Source organism: Populus nigra, chromosome 3 (genome assembly GCF_951802175.1).
Source record: "Populus nigra chromosome 3, ddPopNigr1.1, whole genome shotgun sequence".
In the NCBI taxonomy this organism is placed as follows: Eukaryota; Viridiplantae; Streptophyta; class Magnoliopsida; order Malpighiales; family Salicaceae; genus Populus; species Populus nigra.
In genome coordinates, this window is record NC_084854.1 from 623207 (window position 1) to 638540 (window position 15334).

The 15334-nt window shown below is 36.6% G+C and overlaps 2 protein-coding genes across 4 annotated transcripts in view; both read left to right on the plus strand.

The window, feature by feature from the left end:
* LOC133689541 (putative disease resistance protein RGA4) overlaps positions 1-15334 on the plus strand; it is a 99899-nt gene that overhangs the window by 29544 nt on the left and 55021 nt on the right. The window lies entirely within an intron of this gene.
* On the plus strand, positions 5352-14788 carry LOC133687940 (replication protein A 32 kDa subunit A-like). 2 transcript variants are annotated; one of them, XM_062107296.1, is made up of 3 exons: positions 5352-5484; positions 5997-6065; positions 14521-14788. In XM_062107296.1, the coding sequence occupies exons 1-3, from the start codon at positions 5375-5377 to the stop codon at positions 14594-14596; spliced, it is 255 nt and encodes an 84-aa protein (XP_061963280.1). In that variant the 5' UTR covers positions 5352-5374; the 3' UTR covers positions 14597-14788. The 2 variants fall into 2 exon arrangements, with proteins under 2 accessions (XP_061963280.1, XP_061963279.1); XM_062107295.1 differs by lacking the exon at positions 14521-14788 and adding an exon at positions 14017-14185.

The window sequence follows — 15334 nt, forward strand, 5'->3', positions numbered from 1 at the left end:
TTACTTTAAGAAACATTATTCTTATATATTTTTAATTAAAAATACTCTACATTTTATTACAACACACCACCTCGGTCCGGTCGATAATAATGAATAAATACAAAAAAAAATATAAATATATCTGATTAAAAAATAAAGATGAATATATAAAATAACGATAATGAGTTATGTGACTCGTGCTTTGCTGTAAGTCAGATATTTTTATTTTTTATAAAACAAAATTATATAAGCATGTTTTTCAACACATTTGTATAGTTTCAAAAATTTAAGTACAAAACAAAAAGTTTATGCATACTTGTAATCAATAAATCAAAAACTATGCATGTTAAAAGATAAATAAAAAGTTACTAACAATATTTAAAATTAAAACTTGAGAAATCAAGAGATATATGTAGATCAAGATATTTAATCTCGCAAGACATGATATTTATCTTTTTATGTTTGCTACATTTTGTTTATTAAAATATTTTTTTTAAAAAAAAATGCTGAAAAAAAGGTATTAATAAAAAAACAAAATTAGAAGAAAACAAATAATAGCCCAGGAGTTTGACTTAACTTATCAAACTTATGACCCATGTTGTAACTCATTTTTGAATCCCCATAAAAATAAATAAAAATTAATTAAAAAGAAAAAAACCCAAAATAGTGTAGACATCGTTCCTCTCTCTCTCCCCGCATGCTGCTACAAAAACCCAAAACCCCATGACTAGAAAACAGCGCAGGCGTGCCCTGCAAAGCCACGCCTATTGGAGACCTCACCCGATGTCCATGCGCGACAGAGCCCGCTCCACTTGTGTACCGCTCACAATTAATTAACAAAAGAAGGGGGAGAGAGTTTTTGGAAAAAGGGGGATGAGAGTTTTTGAAAACAAGAAAGAGTTTAGTTTTTGAACGAAAAAAGATAGAACACTCAAAACCAGTTCCCCTCCTTGGCCATTCCCCTCTCTCGGCCATTTCTTCCCTGCACACGAAACAGCCTTCTCTGCCAAACGTTGCCAACGCCCTCATCATCCTCTAAGGACTGGGACTGTTTCCCTAAACAGAGACGGTGGAGATGAAAGAATGTGAGGGTGGTCTCCGGTTCTGGCATTTATAACAGACTGCTTTCTTCTTCTTCCAGCAGAGGGAGGAGGAGGCGAAGAGAAGAGTAAAGAGCAGAGAGGGTTGGCATAGAAAAAAAAAAGAGAACGAGAGAGGAAAAAAAGGAAGGCATTCTTTAGGTTTCAAAGGCAGTAAAGCAAAGGTTTTCACCCCTGTTTGCACAGCATCTTCTACATCCGAACCAGCAGCCACATCAGGAGGAAGAGCATGCAGCAGCAACACCAGGAGCCGCACCAGCGCTGCCAATAACCTCATCATCTCCTCTATCCCAGCAACAGCAGCCCACGGGGAAACTAGGAGGACGAGCAGCCGCAGCAATGCCACCAGCCGCACCAGCACTGCCAACACCACTGCCAGCTCATCATCCCCTTCATCACCTCATCATCTCCTCCATCCCAGCAGCAGCAGCAGCAACGCCAGGAGCTGCACCAGCGCTGCCAACGACCTCATCATCTCCTCCATCCCAGCAGCAGCAGCCACACCGGAAGGAAGAGCAGCCGCGGCAACACCACCAACCGCACCAGCAACTGCACAGACGAGGAGGAAAGGCAGCAGCAGCAACACTAGAGAGGAGGAAGAGCAACTGCAGCAACACCACCAACCACACCAGCTAATCATCTCTTTCAGACTTTGCTTTCAATTTTTTACATATAACATCTGCAGAGCAGGGAAGAAGAAAGAGCAGAAAACCGGGAGAGAGAGTGACGATGGCATAGAGGAAAGGAAAAACAGACAAAACGAACGCGGAGCGGAGGAAAAGATTTGAAACAGACGAACGCAGACAGCTTTTTCGTCTCCAGGTTTGTTGTCGTCACCCTTTGCGTGCATTGGTTTTCTTTGCATTTACACTGTTCAAGTGAATTAATTCACTTGAACAGTAACCCGCCAGCTTTGATGCATTTTTTTGCTTTGTGTTTGCACTGTTCAAGTGAAATTTAATTCGCTTGAACAGTAACGGGTTACTATGCAGGTGAACAGTACCCCCGTTACTGTATAGTGGACAGTAACCCATCTATGTTGTTTTGGGTTGGACTCAGCCCAGCCCTGTAGAAAGTGGGCCCATTTTATGTTGGGCTGATTTCGGCCCAGTCTCTTTGTGGGCCGGGTCTGGCCCGTTCGGAAAATTTGCTTCAAAGAATTATTTAAATATGTGATTTTCTGAAAGTTTGTTGATGCATTGTTTATCAATATCTGCTTGTTTTTTTATATGGTAAAGATACATGTCCGGAAGAAAATACCCGGTTTTCGTCGAGACATCAAAAAAATATAAAAATGAAAAATGTTTTGTTTTCCTGCATACGGCCAATACCCTAACATTGTTTTTACGTTTTTTATATAAAAAACAAATATTTGAAGTTTTAAAAATGTGTTTTCGCATGGATTTCTTAAACACAACAAAAATCATTTTTCTTGCATTTCTGGATTTTACAACATGTTTGTAAAACTCCAAAGGGTATTGGCCAATATTCCAAAAAATATAAAAATCTTATTTTGGGGAAATTCATCTATTATTCACCTCTAATGTTTGGATAAAGAAATCCTTAAAGGACGAATATCCAAAATATTGTTGGGAATAATGTCATTATTCACTGTTAATATTTGGATAAAGAAACCCGGAGTGGTAAATATCCAAAATAATTTTCTAGGAATAATAAATCCGCACAAATCCTTGAAAAAAGCCTTGATTATAATCGAGGACATTTCATTTTTTTTACTCCACGGTTTACGAGACAAAAAATAGGTTTTTAAAGCACCCTAGATTTCATTCATCAGAGTAGACTTGTCCTAGGAAGCTGATGGGATTAGAGAACATCAACACCATAACAGTTATAAGGCAAATCAAACACCAAGCAGCTTACCTTAGGTAGGGCGTACTAGGGGTGCTAAAACCTTCCCTTTACGCAACCAGTCTCTTGCCTTAGAATCTCTGAAAGACCAGTTAGGTTCCCTAGTGACCATAGTACTAGGTGGCGACTCCCTTTTTCACAACAGAAAGACCCCAACATCGAATCCCCGCTACGAAGGAAGTGTCGCCGCGACGTCGAGCTCTCGGGAGGGTGCGATAACCCAGATCATGAACTCAACTGAAATAATTCTTTTATCTTAAACTTATACTTAACCTACACGTGCGCGCGCGCATACACAAAAAAAAACGAGGGCCAAAAAAGAGGCCAGACACTCGGGTTTATGGCCTAGCACACCTAGGCCATTAAGAAAAATCTTTAGCGCCTCGGTGAGCATTCAAACTCAGGCTTGTGTGTCTTGGATTGATTTTATTTTTAAAAGGGAGGATGTTCGCCCCTTTTTTTCTTGGAAAAAATTATGCACGTGACATGTCACATGCCAAAGCTAACAATGTGTCACCAACGAGCCTAGATTTTGGTCACCATTATGGTAGTTGAAAAATAAGAGCAAAACTTTTTTTATTCAAAATTTCAAACTTTTAAATCATTCAACCCAAAAACATCTCAATAACATAATCGGAATTATCAAATACCAATTCATCAACTCAAAATACCAAAAACTGAAATCAAACTGAGTTAGATTCTTCTCATTTTAGATCTATTTTTCAGACAACATTGAAACTTAAAAAAAACACCATTAAGCCTCTCTCATTTCATAGAACTCATGGACACAAAAAAAAAAATCTATTTTGTGAAATAAAAAACAATTTAAATAATCTCTTGTTCAAAAATGTTTTTTTTTTAATTTAAAGAAACTTAAATTATATAATTTATGTTATTTTTAAAATTTTAAGAACTAAATATATTTTTTAAAAAAATCTTCAACACTCCACCCATGTTTTGAAACTTTTTCAGTTCTGTTTCTCTTCTATTCGGTATTTTTAATCAAAAGTTAAACATAGTTGGTGTGTGTGTGTGTGTTCAAATCAATTTATATATTAATTACGATTAAATCTTTCTCCAAAATATTTTAAAGGGATATCTCTCATACCTGAATACTGATTCCACGTTTCGAATCCATGTAATTAATAAAAAGAGCAAACCTTATTATCAACTCGACATGTAAAGACTTTCATGGTGACATTATAAAGAGAAAAATGTCAAAGAGTTGCCGACATTTATAAGAATCTATGGTTTGTGAGGAGGCAATGGCTCCACACGTTTGCAGAGGTCACCATGAAACACACTTGTAAAAAACATAAACCAAAATCCTCAGCCTCATCCAGAACTCCTAATCAAAACACAAATACAAAAACTATACATTAAAAAAATACACAAAATAAAATATAGCTTCTCTGTATATTAGATATTTCTATTTTCTATAGAAAAATTATATATACAAGTTTTTTCAATACATTTCTATAGTTTTAAAAAATTAAGTTAAAATAATTTTTTTGTGCATATATATGTAATCAAAGAAATTGACAACAATGTGTGCAAATAAATAAATAAAAAGTTATTAACGATACCTAAAAATAAAACTTAAAAAATCAAAAGATAGGTGTAGATCAAGATATTTAATCTTAAAAAACGAGATATTTACCTGGTTGTATTTGCTAAATTTATTTATTAAAATAATCTTTTTATTCAAGCAAATAATAATATAAATATAGCCAAAATTAAATATATTGGATAAAATAAAAGAGGAAAAAACACCTTGCAAGGTTGCACATATTAGAAATATTATCTGAAAATAATTTTTTTTTATTATCAAAACTAAAGTTCATCAATAAAAAAAAATTATAGATTAATCAGAAAAACTTTTCATATTTAAATGCATAACTAAAAAAATAATTATCATTTAAAAGAGACACTCCAAATAAAATAAAAGAAAGAATGGGTACTAATTTAAATATAAATTAAAAATATTTAGAGAAAAAATCATAACAAATCATTAATTTTTAAAAAACAATTAGAAAAAAAAAAGCAAATGCAAGGCACTGTTGGGCCTAGCCAACCCGCCTAACCCATTTTTGTTAGGGCCTGCGTTTGGGCTTGTCTTGACAAGCTGTTTTACTGAGCCTTTAATTTCTTTTTTGTAATTGGGTGAGCGGTATGTCATCCATCCTAAATTAAAAAAATTTAGAAAACCTTATTTTATTTGTCCGAACTCCAACTAGTTTGGTGTTTAAAAAATCAGGGATTAAGTTTCTGAAATGATTTGAGAGCATATTGTGTCTTCTGCTGGTTGGTGGTTTGAATTTGTTTCAACTGAAGTTGTAGGGTCGAGCTTCAACTCAGCCTCGTATGGTTGAATCATCAATGAACACTCCTGTGTGGAATGGTCAGACATTCACATCAAACCTGGTATGGGACAGCTTCAAATAAACATTTTTTCAATGTCCAAGCAATTTGATGTTGATGGGCTAAAGGATTGTGATCAATTGGTCCTTGACCGTCCGCAACAGTCTTCAAGCATGTGAGTGGAACATTTAAACTCTTTACTCCACGCAGCTTCTTTCTCCTAGAAATCTCATGTTGTCTGTGGTTGCCTTGCCCTTTCTTAGTGCCACCGTAGTACCTTTGATTGCGTTTAATATATCAAGTTCTCTATGGTTCTCAATCTCTTTTGTCCTCCGGCTGTAGGCTGCTAATTTGGAATAGTTCCTTGTTTCATTGGAGTTCTATTTGTTTAAAACATCACTCTGCCCCATGCCATGGAGAGATGTTCCTTTTCTGTTTTAATCTGTTGCTACTGAACTTGTTTTTAGTTTTTTGAGCAGTCCATTAATTTTTTTCTTTTGGTTTCTTTTTTTCAAAAACAAATGCAGTTTGTCCTGACAGCTATGGACAATTAAGTTTTGCAGCGTTGCTTGGAATAGTAAGCCATGTTTTGCAAACACTATTCTGACTGCTATTAAATTTTAATCTGCTAATACTGAACTTACGTTTAGTTCCTTTACGAATGTTGAGAAGGGTTTTTGGTTGCAGTGGACAGGAAAAAGGGATGCACATGGATGAACTTTGCCAACAGCTGAAACTTCCCATGGAGAAGATCAAGTAACCTCTCTCTCCCCTTGTTGGAGTTTGCTTCAAGTTGCTGCTGCTACTCTGTTCTTCAGTTACGATTTTTATGCTTTAATAAACAATTGTCCTAGTCTTTAGGAATCAGTTGATCTGTTAGGTTGTTAACAGATCATGGCACGTTAAGCTGCTATAAGTTAGCATTTTTGTTGCTTTTATTTCAATAAATATGTAAACGATTGCTGTGAAATATTATGCAATTCTGTATTCAATCCTTTTCTTAATATTACTGCAGCATCAATAATATTGCAGTTTTTTACAATTCTCTTCTATCTTCTTTTCTTACATAATACTCAAACACATAAACACCTTCAATTGGTATCAGAGCTTTTATTTCTTGAAGGGACTTGTAATGGAGGCTGAATCAAGTTTTTCTCACATATCTTCTCCTATCTTTGATGGAGAGAACTATCAACTTTGGACAGTCAAAATGGAGACCTATTTGGATGCCTTGGATCTTTGGGAAGCTGTTGAAGACGATTATGAAGTTCATCCGCTGCCTACTAATCCAACAGTAGCTCAGATAAAAAATCACAAAGAAACAAAAACAAGGAAATCAAAATCAAAAGCAAAAGCTTGTCTATTTGTTGCTGTTTCCACAACAATCTTCACCAGGATTATGTCTCTTAAATCAGCGAAAGATGTTTGGGATTATTTGAAGAAGGAATATGCAGGAGATGAAAGAATTCATGGCATGCAAAGTTTGAACCTGATAAGAGAGTTTGAACTGCAACGAATGAAGGATTCTGAGACTATAAAGGAGTACTCAGATAGATTGCTTGGGATTGTCAACAAGGTAAGGTTACTTGGCACAGATTTCTCTGATTGCAGAATTGTTGAGAAAATTCTTGTAACAGTGCCTAAGAGATATGAAGCATCCATAACCACCTTGGAGAATACAAAAGATTTGTCCAAGATAATCTTGGCAGAGCTGATAAATGCCTTGCAGGCTCAAGAGCAACGCAGACTTATGAGGCAGGATCGTATTTCTGAAGGAGCCTTGCCAGCCAAGCATCAAGAGTATGGCAAGAAGAAATATTTCAAGAAATATCAACTTTCAAGCAATGAAAACACTGCCAGCAACATAAATCAGAGCAAGGGTAGAAATTCAAAAAGAAGCTATCCACCTTGTCAGCACTATGGAAGAACATGTCATCCACCATTCAAATGCTGGAAGAGGCCAGATGCAAAGTGCAATAAGTGTAATAAGCTTGGACATGAAGCTGTAATCTGCAAAAAACAAGTTTCAGTTACGAGAAGCAGATGCTCAAGTTGCTGATCAAGATGATGAAAATCAAATGTTTGTGGCAACCTGTTTTTCAACCAGGAGCTCATCAGAATGTTGGCTGATCGATAGTGGTTGTACAAACCACATGACATGTGACAGAACCCTTTTCAAAGACTTGCAGTCCATTGAAATCACAAAGGTTCGAATAAGAAATGGTGACTATATTTTAGCAAAGGGAAAAGGAACCATTTCAATTACAACAAACTCAGGTACAAAATCTATTTCAGATGTTCTTTACGTACCTGATATTGATCAAAATTTGCTGAGTGTGGGTCAGCTAATAGAAAAGGGATTCAAAGTTACATTTGCAGATCATTGCTGCCTCATATATGATGCTGCTGGCCAGAAAATTTTATAAGTTAAAATGAAAGGGAAAAGCTTTTCATTTTTTCCAACTGAGGAGGAACATACAGCCTATTCCACAAATACAAGCATCACTGAAACTTGGCACAAGAGACTTGGTGATTGTCATCTCCAGCGAATGCTGACAATGAAGAAGAATGAAGTGATAAGAGGATTGCCTGCTCTTGCTAATCAAATACCGAATTGTCATGCTTGTCAATTTGGCAAACAAAGGAGGCTGCCTTTTCCTAAATGTTCCTGGAAAGCATCTCAAAAGCTGCAACTCATTCACACAGATGTAGGAGGACCTCAAAGAACACCATCACTGAAAGGTAGTCTCTACTACATTGTGTTCATTGACGATTCTTCAAGAATGTGCTGGATTTTTTTCTTGAAGTTCAAGTTAGAGGTTGCTGGAATCTTCTGGAAATTCAAGAAGATGGTGGAAAATCAGAGTGGCTGCAAGATTCAAATCATAAGATCAGATAATGGGAAGGAGTATACTTCAGCAACATTTAATCTATTATGTGAAGAAGCTGGAATTGAACATCAGCTCACTGCTCCTTACACTCTAGAGCAAAATGGGGTTAGTGAAAGGAGAAATAGATATGTAATGGAGATGGCTAGGTGTATGTTGCATGACAAGGAGTTGCCTAAAGAATTCTGGGCAGAGGTAGCAAATACAACAGTCTTTCTTCAAAATAGACTTCCAGCCACGTTTTTGAATGAAAGAACACCATTCGAAGTCTGGTATGAATATAAACCTTCACTGAACTTTCTTAAAGTATTTGGCAGTGTGTGTTTTGTCCACATTCCTCAGGTCAAGCGTGACAAGCTTGATAAGAAAGCACTTCCAGGTATATTTGTGGGATACAGCTTAGTCTCCAAAGCATACAAAGTGTATCATCCACAAACAAAGAAGATATCAATTACAAGGGATGTACACTTCAATGAAGATGAGCAATGGGACCGGAAGAACCTTCAACAGAGCACTCCTTCTGAAGATCAAATAACTCCTCAGTGGCAGAATGAACTAGAAGATGATCCTCTAATTAGAGGCACAAGGCTGCTGTCAGACATTTATCAAAGATGCAACATTGCATTTTATGAACCTGCTGGATGTCGTACCCTCTTGAGAGCTCGACGTCGTGGCGACCCTTCCTGGTAGCAGGGATTGATGTCGGGGTCTTTGTTTGTGAAAAAGGGAGTCACCACCTAGTATTATGGTCACTAGGAAACCTAACTGGTCTTTCAGAGATTCTAAGACAAGGGACTGGTTGCGTAAAGGGAAGGTTTTAGCACCCCTAGTACGCCCTACCTAAGGTAAGCTGCTTGGTGTTTGGTTTGCCTATAATTGCTATGGTATTGATGTTCTCTAATCCCATCAGTTTCCTAGGATAAGTCTGCTATGATGAACGAAACTTGGGTTCAAAGTCTACAGGAAAGAACCCTTGGCCAATATAGATCCTACCTTTAGATGTCTATAGAGTGCCAAAGAGAAACGGTGCAGATCTCTTAAAGTCTATGTTTGATTTGAAATTATGAATTTATAGATAGCTAAGATAGAAATCTAAGGAGATTCAATGTGCTTAAAAGCTCATTTTTTTCTTAGTATTTCAAGTGTTCGCGACTCGTAAATCGCAAGGAAAAAAAAAAGAAAGACTAAGTTAGAAATCTAAGGAAAATCAAGGTGCTTTAAAAGCCTATTTTTGCCTTAGTATTTCATATTTTCATGATTCATAAATTGTGGAATCAAAATTTGAAATGTCCCCAATTATAATTGAGGCTTCTTTCAAGGATACACAATTAATTATTCTAAATAAATTTTTAGGCATAAATCTGTCCTTATGTTAAAAATAAATAAGTTGTATTCCTATTAACAATATTTGGACATTTACCTTTCATAGGTTTATTTGTCCTTCTATCATTAGGGGATAATGACTTATTATTCCTAGAAAATATTTTTTTGTTTACCACTTGGGGTTTCTTTATTCAAAAATTAACAGTGAACAATGACAAATTATTTCTAATAATATTTTGAATATTAACCCCTTTGGGATTTCTTTATCCAAACATTTGTAGTGAATAGTAACATATTATTTCTAATAATATTTTGGATATTAACCCCTTTTGGATTTCTTTATCCAAACATTACTAATGAATAACAAATTATTCCTAATAATATTTTGGATATTTATCCCTTTAAAATTTCTTTATCCAAACATTAATAATGAATAAAAGCAAATCTCCAAAAATAAAAGTTTTATATTTTTTAAAATATTAGCCAACACCCTTTTATTTTCCTAATCTTAGTAGTTATCATACTTCTTTCATGCAGAAGGAAAAAACATCCTCAGAAGTGTACCTTTACCACCTTCGTTACAGACTAAAACTATAAAAAACAATGGCCAACTATCTTCTCGCCAAACTGCAGACGAAGAGAAAAAATAAAATGACCCAAGATCCTGTCAACATGATTGCTTCATGTAAAAAGGAATTTCCCTCATGCTCTTGCTTTCTCCTCTGGACAAATAACCCTTAGGAGCAAAAACCCTTCCCTACATAATTCTAAAACTAAACAGACCGAACAGAGGAGATGAGGGATACTGATGAAGAAGTTGTAGGGCTCACGATTTCTCCCGGATAAAAAGGAAAAGAAAGGGGCCGGCCAGCAACGTTAACATCCACACTCATTTAAACCCACAGCCATGGCAGAAAGATAACAAGCGTGCACCTTTGTGGCCAAAACATGAACTCTAATGTCTAAAATAAAAGCAAAAATCAGCAACTCTTAACATAAGCTTTTACTTACTCACAGCCATGGCAGACAATAACAAGCGTGCACCTTTGTGGCCAAGACAGAACTCTAATGTCTAAAATAAAAGCAGAAACCATCAACTCTTAACATAAGCTTTTATTTACTCACAGCCAGGGCAGACAATAACAAGCGTGCACCTTTGTGGCCAAAACAGAACTCTACTGTCTAAAATAAACAGCAGGAACAGGTTTTGAAAAAAAAAACAGCAGACGACAAACTATGCATATGGCAAGGAATAAAAGAAAGGGCAGCGACTCGTACCTGCCAATATAGCTTGCAGACGAGGAAGTGTAGAAGGATGGAAAAGCCTTAGCTTTGCTGCCTCTGAAGACCAAAGACAGCCTTCCTCTTTCTGCCGTTAGGAGCTTCTTTAAAACCCTTTTAGAGTTTTGTGAAATCCTTTTCGGCAAGGTAGGATGAGCTGAAAGTGATCTTCCTTCGTCCTTAAACTGATTTTCTGCTTCTCTAAACTAAACCTTATGTTAGCTCTCTGTTTTCTACTCTTCTCCGCCTCCTTTTCTTTTACTCTTCCCCTCTCTTTTTTTTGCTTTGTATTTAAACTCTCCCCGTATCCCTCCCTTCTTTTTTTGTCTGTGTTTCCTTCTCCGTCTCCCTCTCCTCTTTCTTTCCGTTTTCTTTCTTTTTTTTTTCTCCTCTTTTTCTTTTTTCTCTTCTGCACAGCCCCATATATATAGCCGAGCAAAACACATAGAGGCTAACCTGCACTCCCTCTCATCCCAGCCGTCTGTGTTAGGGATGGAAATCCCACCCTTAGATGATGGCCAGGCTCCTTCTGCGTGACTGCGTCCTCTTCCCCAGCTGGCACTGGAGGTACAATGCCGCAGTTTCCATCCTAGCGTACAAAGGAGGACTGTTTTGTGCAGCAGGTTGCAGGATGCAAGGACGAAAGATTTCAAAAAAAAGCAGCAGCAAAAGGTTGCAGAGGAGGGAAAGGAATCAGACTGGGTACAGTGCCATGCTAATTATATTTCCAGCAAAGGGGTTGTTCTCACACGGCGCCGTCTAGCTGTAGAGAATTAATATATTTCCAGCAAAGGGGTTGTTCTCATACGGCGTCGTCTAGCTGTAGAGAATTAATGAAAGGGAGACGATGTCGTTTTTTTGTTGCAGCAGAAATGCAACCTCTCTTGGCAGAATTTCCATTTCCGGATCCTACCCCCGTTTTCCATTTCTCCAAAACCCAGCCAAGTTTCTTCCAATTTATATATGCAATTAATTCCCTTATTTCAGTCCTTTTTTTCAATTCAGTCATGCAAACTTGGGAGGCAAAATAAACCCTTCCTGTGGCAGAAAATTTTTTTGCGGTAGAAATTTTGCGATAGAATTTTCGCTTCCTCAGTAGATATTTAAACGTGAATATTTTGAGCTTTTGTTATCGAAATCCAGCGATTCGAAAGCCCAAACATCTATGCGTCCAAGACTACAACTTTGATGAAGGATTCGAAGTGAGAAAACATTTTTTTAAAAAACAACAGAAAGTGGCAGCAATCTGGTTGGTAAAAAAGGTCTCCATTAGCACGTATGGCTTAAAAATAGGTAACAACACTGGATATGAAGAGGCACTCAAAGACAGCAAATGGAAGAAGGCCATGGAGGAGGAGCTGTCAATGATTCAGAAAAACAATACCTGGACATTAGTTGACAGACCTGAAGACAGAAAAGTTATAGGAGTGAAGTGGATATATCGAACGAAGCTGAATGCAGATAACTCCATCAACAAACACAAGGCCAGGCTTGTTGTTAAAGGGTATGCTCAGATTTTTTGTGTTGATTATTCTGACACGTTTACACCTGTTGCTAGACTGGACACAATCAGATTGCTGCTAGCAATCTCAGCACATAAGGGCTGGAAAGTGTTTCAATTAGATGTAAAATCAGCCTTCTTAAATGGAGTTTTACAAGAAGAAATATATGTGGAGCAACCTGATGGATTTGTGATTCAAGGAGCAAAGGATAAGGTTTACCTTTTGCAAAAGGCTCTTTATGGGCTGAAGCAAGCTCCTAGAGCTTGGTACAGCTGGATTGATGAGCATTTGCTAAATTTAGGCTTTGTAAAAAAGCTTATCCGAGGCCACTCTGTATGTCAAACTGAAGGCCAATAGTGTTCTTATAGTGTCCCTTTATGTAGATGACCTTTTGGTGACAGGAAGTAATGAATTGCTGGTTGAAGAATTCAACAAGAAATGATGAATGTGTTTGAAATGACTGATCTTGGTCTTATGACTTATTTTCTTGGAATGGAGGTCAAGCAAAGCAAGAATGAAGTTTTCATCTGCCAAAAGAAATATGCAAAGGAAATACTGAAGAAATTTTAGATGGAGGAATGCAAAGCAACCAGCACACCCATAAATCAAAAGGAAAAGCTGTGCAAGGATGACGATGCTGATAAAATTGATGAGGGTTATTTCAGAAGCATAATTGGTTGCTTAATGTATCTTACTACAACAAAGCCTGACATTTTGTTTGCTGTAAGTCTCTTATCCCGTTTTATGCATGGAGCTAGTGAATTACATTTAAGAGCTGCAAAAAGAATATTGAGACATGTAAGAGGGACTGTAAGTTATGGTGTAAAGTATGAGAAGTGCCAAAGTTTTAAACTGCATGGATTCTCAGACGGTGACTGGGCTAGTTCCATTAAAGATATGAAGAGCACTTCTGGATATTGCTTTAGCCTTGGCTCAGGAGTCTTCTCATGGTGCTCAAAGAAGCAGGAGATTGTAGCACAATCTACTGCAGAAGCTGAATTCATTGCAGCCTCAGTAGCAGTAAATCAAGCATTGTGGCTCCAGAAAATTCTACGTGATTTGCACATGGAGGAAGAAGAACCAACAAAGATTTCAGTTGATAATCAAGCAGCAATTGCAATCTCTCAATCCAGTGTTCCATGGGAAGATCAAGCACTTTAACATCAAGCTTTATTTTTTACATGAAGTGCAGAAAAATGGTGATGTTAAGTTAATTTATTGCAAATCTGAAGATCAACTTTCTGATTTATTCACCAAACCACTTCCAGTAAGCAGGTTTCAGTTTCTAAGGACAAGGTTAGGAGTATGCAGCCCTTAAAGCAAGGAGGAGTGTTGGAGTTTGCTTCAAGTTGCTGCTGCTACTCTGTTCTTCAGTTACGATTTTTATGCTTTAATAAACAATTGTCCTAGTTTTTAGGAATCAGTTGATCTATTAGGTTGTTAACAGATCATGGCACGTTAAGCTGCTATAAGTTAGCATTTCTGTTGCTTTTATTTCAATAAATATGTAAACGATTGCTGTGAAATATTATACAATTCTGTATTCAATCCTTTTCTTAATATTACTGCAACATCAATAATATTGCAGTTTTTTACCATTCTCTTCTATCTTCTTTTCTTACATAATACTCAAACACATAAACACCTTCACCCCTTCTCACTCTACATTATCAAGTGATTCCTTCAATTGGCCTTTTCTTTTGTCTTGGTCAGGGAATCTATTAGATCACTTGAGGATGAAGGTTTAATATACTCTACAATTGACGAGTTTCACTACAAAGCAACCTGATGAAGTTCACAGTATTTTTGAATGCTACCCCGTCTGCAATGCTGTTGCGAGTTATTTTGTTCCTTCTTTTGAATATTAACAGAACAGCACGTAGATATTAGGGTAATCATTATTTGTTTGGTTTGGTTTTTATTAAAAAAAGTAATTAAATTGATTTTTTTAAAAAAAACCGAAACCAATTCAAACTGACAGATTTCAGTCCGGTTTGGTTTTTTAGAACAAAAACCGATGCAAACCGGTTTGGCTCAGTTTTTTTTGTTTGACTCAGTTTTTTTCCGGTTTGGCTCGATTTTTTGGTTTGGCTCGGTTTTTTTTTTTTCGGTTTGGGCTCGGTTCGGTTTTTTTGGTTTTAGGCTTAAAAAACAGAAACTGAACCGGTTAGTTTTTTCAAAATTTTAATCGGTCTTAATTAGTTTTTTTGGTTTCAGGGAATCCATTAGATCACTTGAGGATGAAGGTTTAATATACTCTACAATTGACGAGTTTCACTATAAAGCAACCTGATGAAGTTCACAGTATTTTTGAATGCTACCCAGTCTGCAATGCTGTTGCGAGTTATTTTGTTCCTTCTTTTGAATATTAACAGAACAGCCTGTAGATATTTATTTGTTTCCATGTTAACATCTTAAGTGCAGGGATCTGGACATGTGTGTTATCGCTAAATCATATATAGAATTTCACAACATTTTGATGTTTTGTTTAGATTCCTAAATGACGTGCTTCTTAGAACTCTAAGAGAACAAAGATTATGGTCTGATTGATTTTTTAAAGCAAAGAAAGTTCTAGTTGAGTGCAGTCGAATCAAAGGATTGATTTGGGGTTTTTTATACCTCGAGTGTTTGGGACAGTTTGGAATTTATTTTGCCTGAGTAAAACGCATCGAAATCTCTTTTGATCATATAGTTAGGGGGGGGGGGGGGGTCCATATTCACTACTACTAGGCATTTTGCTTCTTTTGATTTGTTTCAGTGAACAGATAATGAAGCACCCTATGCATGCCGAAGCCCCCATGAAAATGGGATTATAGCTTTAGTGGCCTATCCTTTAACTAAAGGCATTAGCGTACTAAACATCTAAATATTATCCTAAACGTAATTGAAATCTAATGTTAACAAGTTAATTATGGCTGGATATATTAGCAATGTACGTTTTGAAAGATTGTGGCTTCCCTACATGAAACATCTTAATTGATTCCAATATTTGAACCTAGAAAATGATTAAACTTCATTAACCAACCCTTTA

Excerpts from the sequence above, each read along its gene's own strand:
- LOC133687940 (XM_062107296.1), top strand. The coding sequence starts at position 5,375 with ATGGGACAGCTTCAAATAAACATTTTTTCAATGTCCAAGCAATTTGAT. Across the intron at positions 5,485-5,996 it reads CCGCAACAGTCTTCAAGCAT|TGGACAGGAAAAAGGGATGC; the intron begins GTGAGTGGAACA and ends TTTTGGTTGCAG. Across the intron at positions 6,066-14,520 it reads CTTCCCATGGAGAAGATCAA|GGAATCCATTAGATCACTTG; the intron begins GTAACCTCTCTC and ends TTTTGGTTTCAG.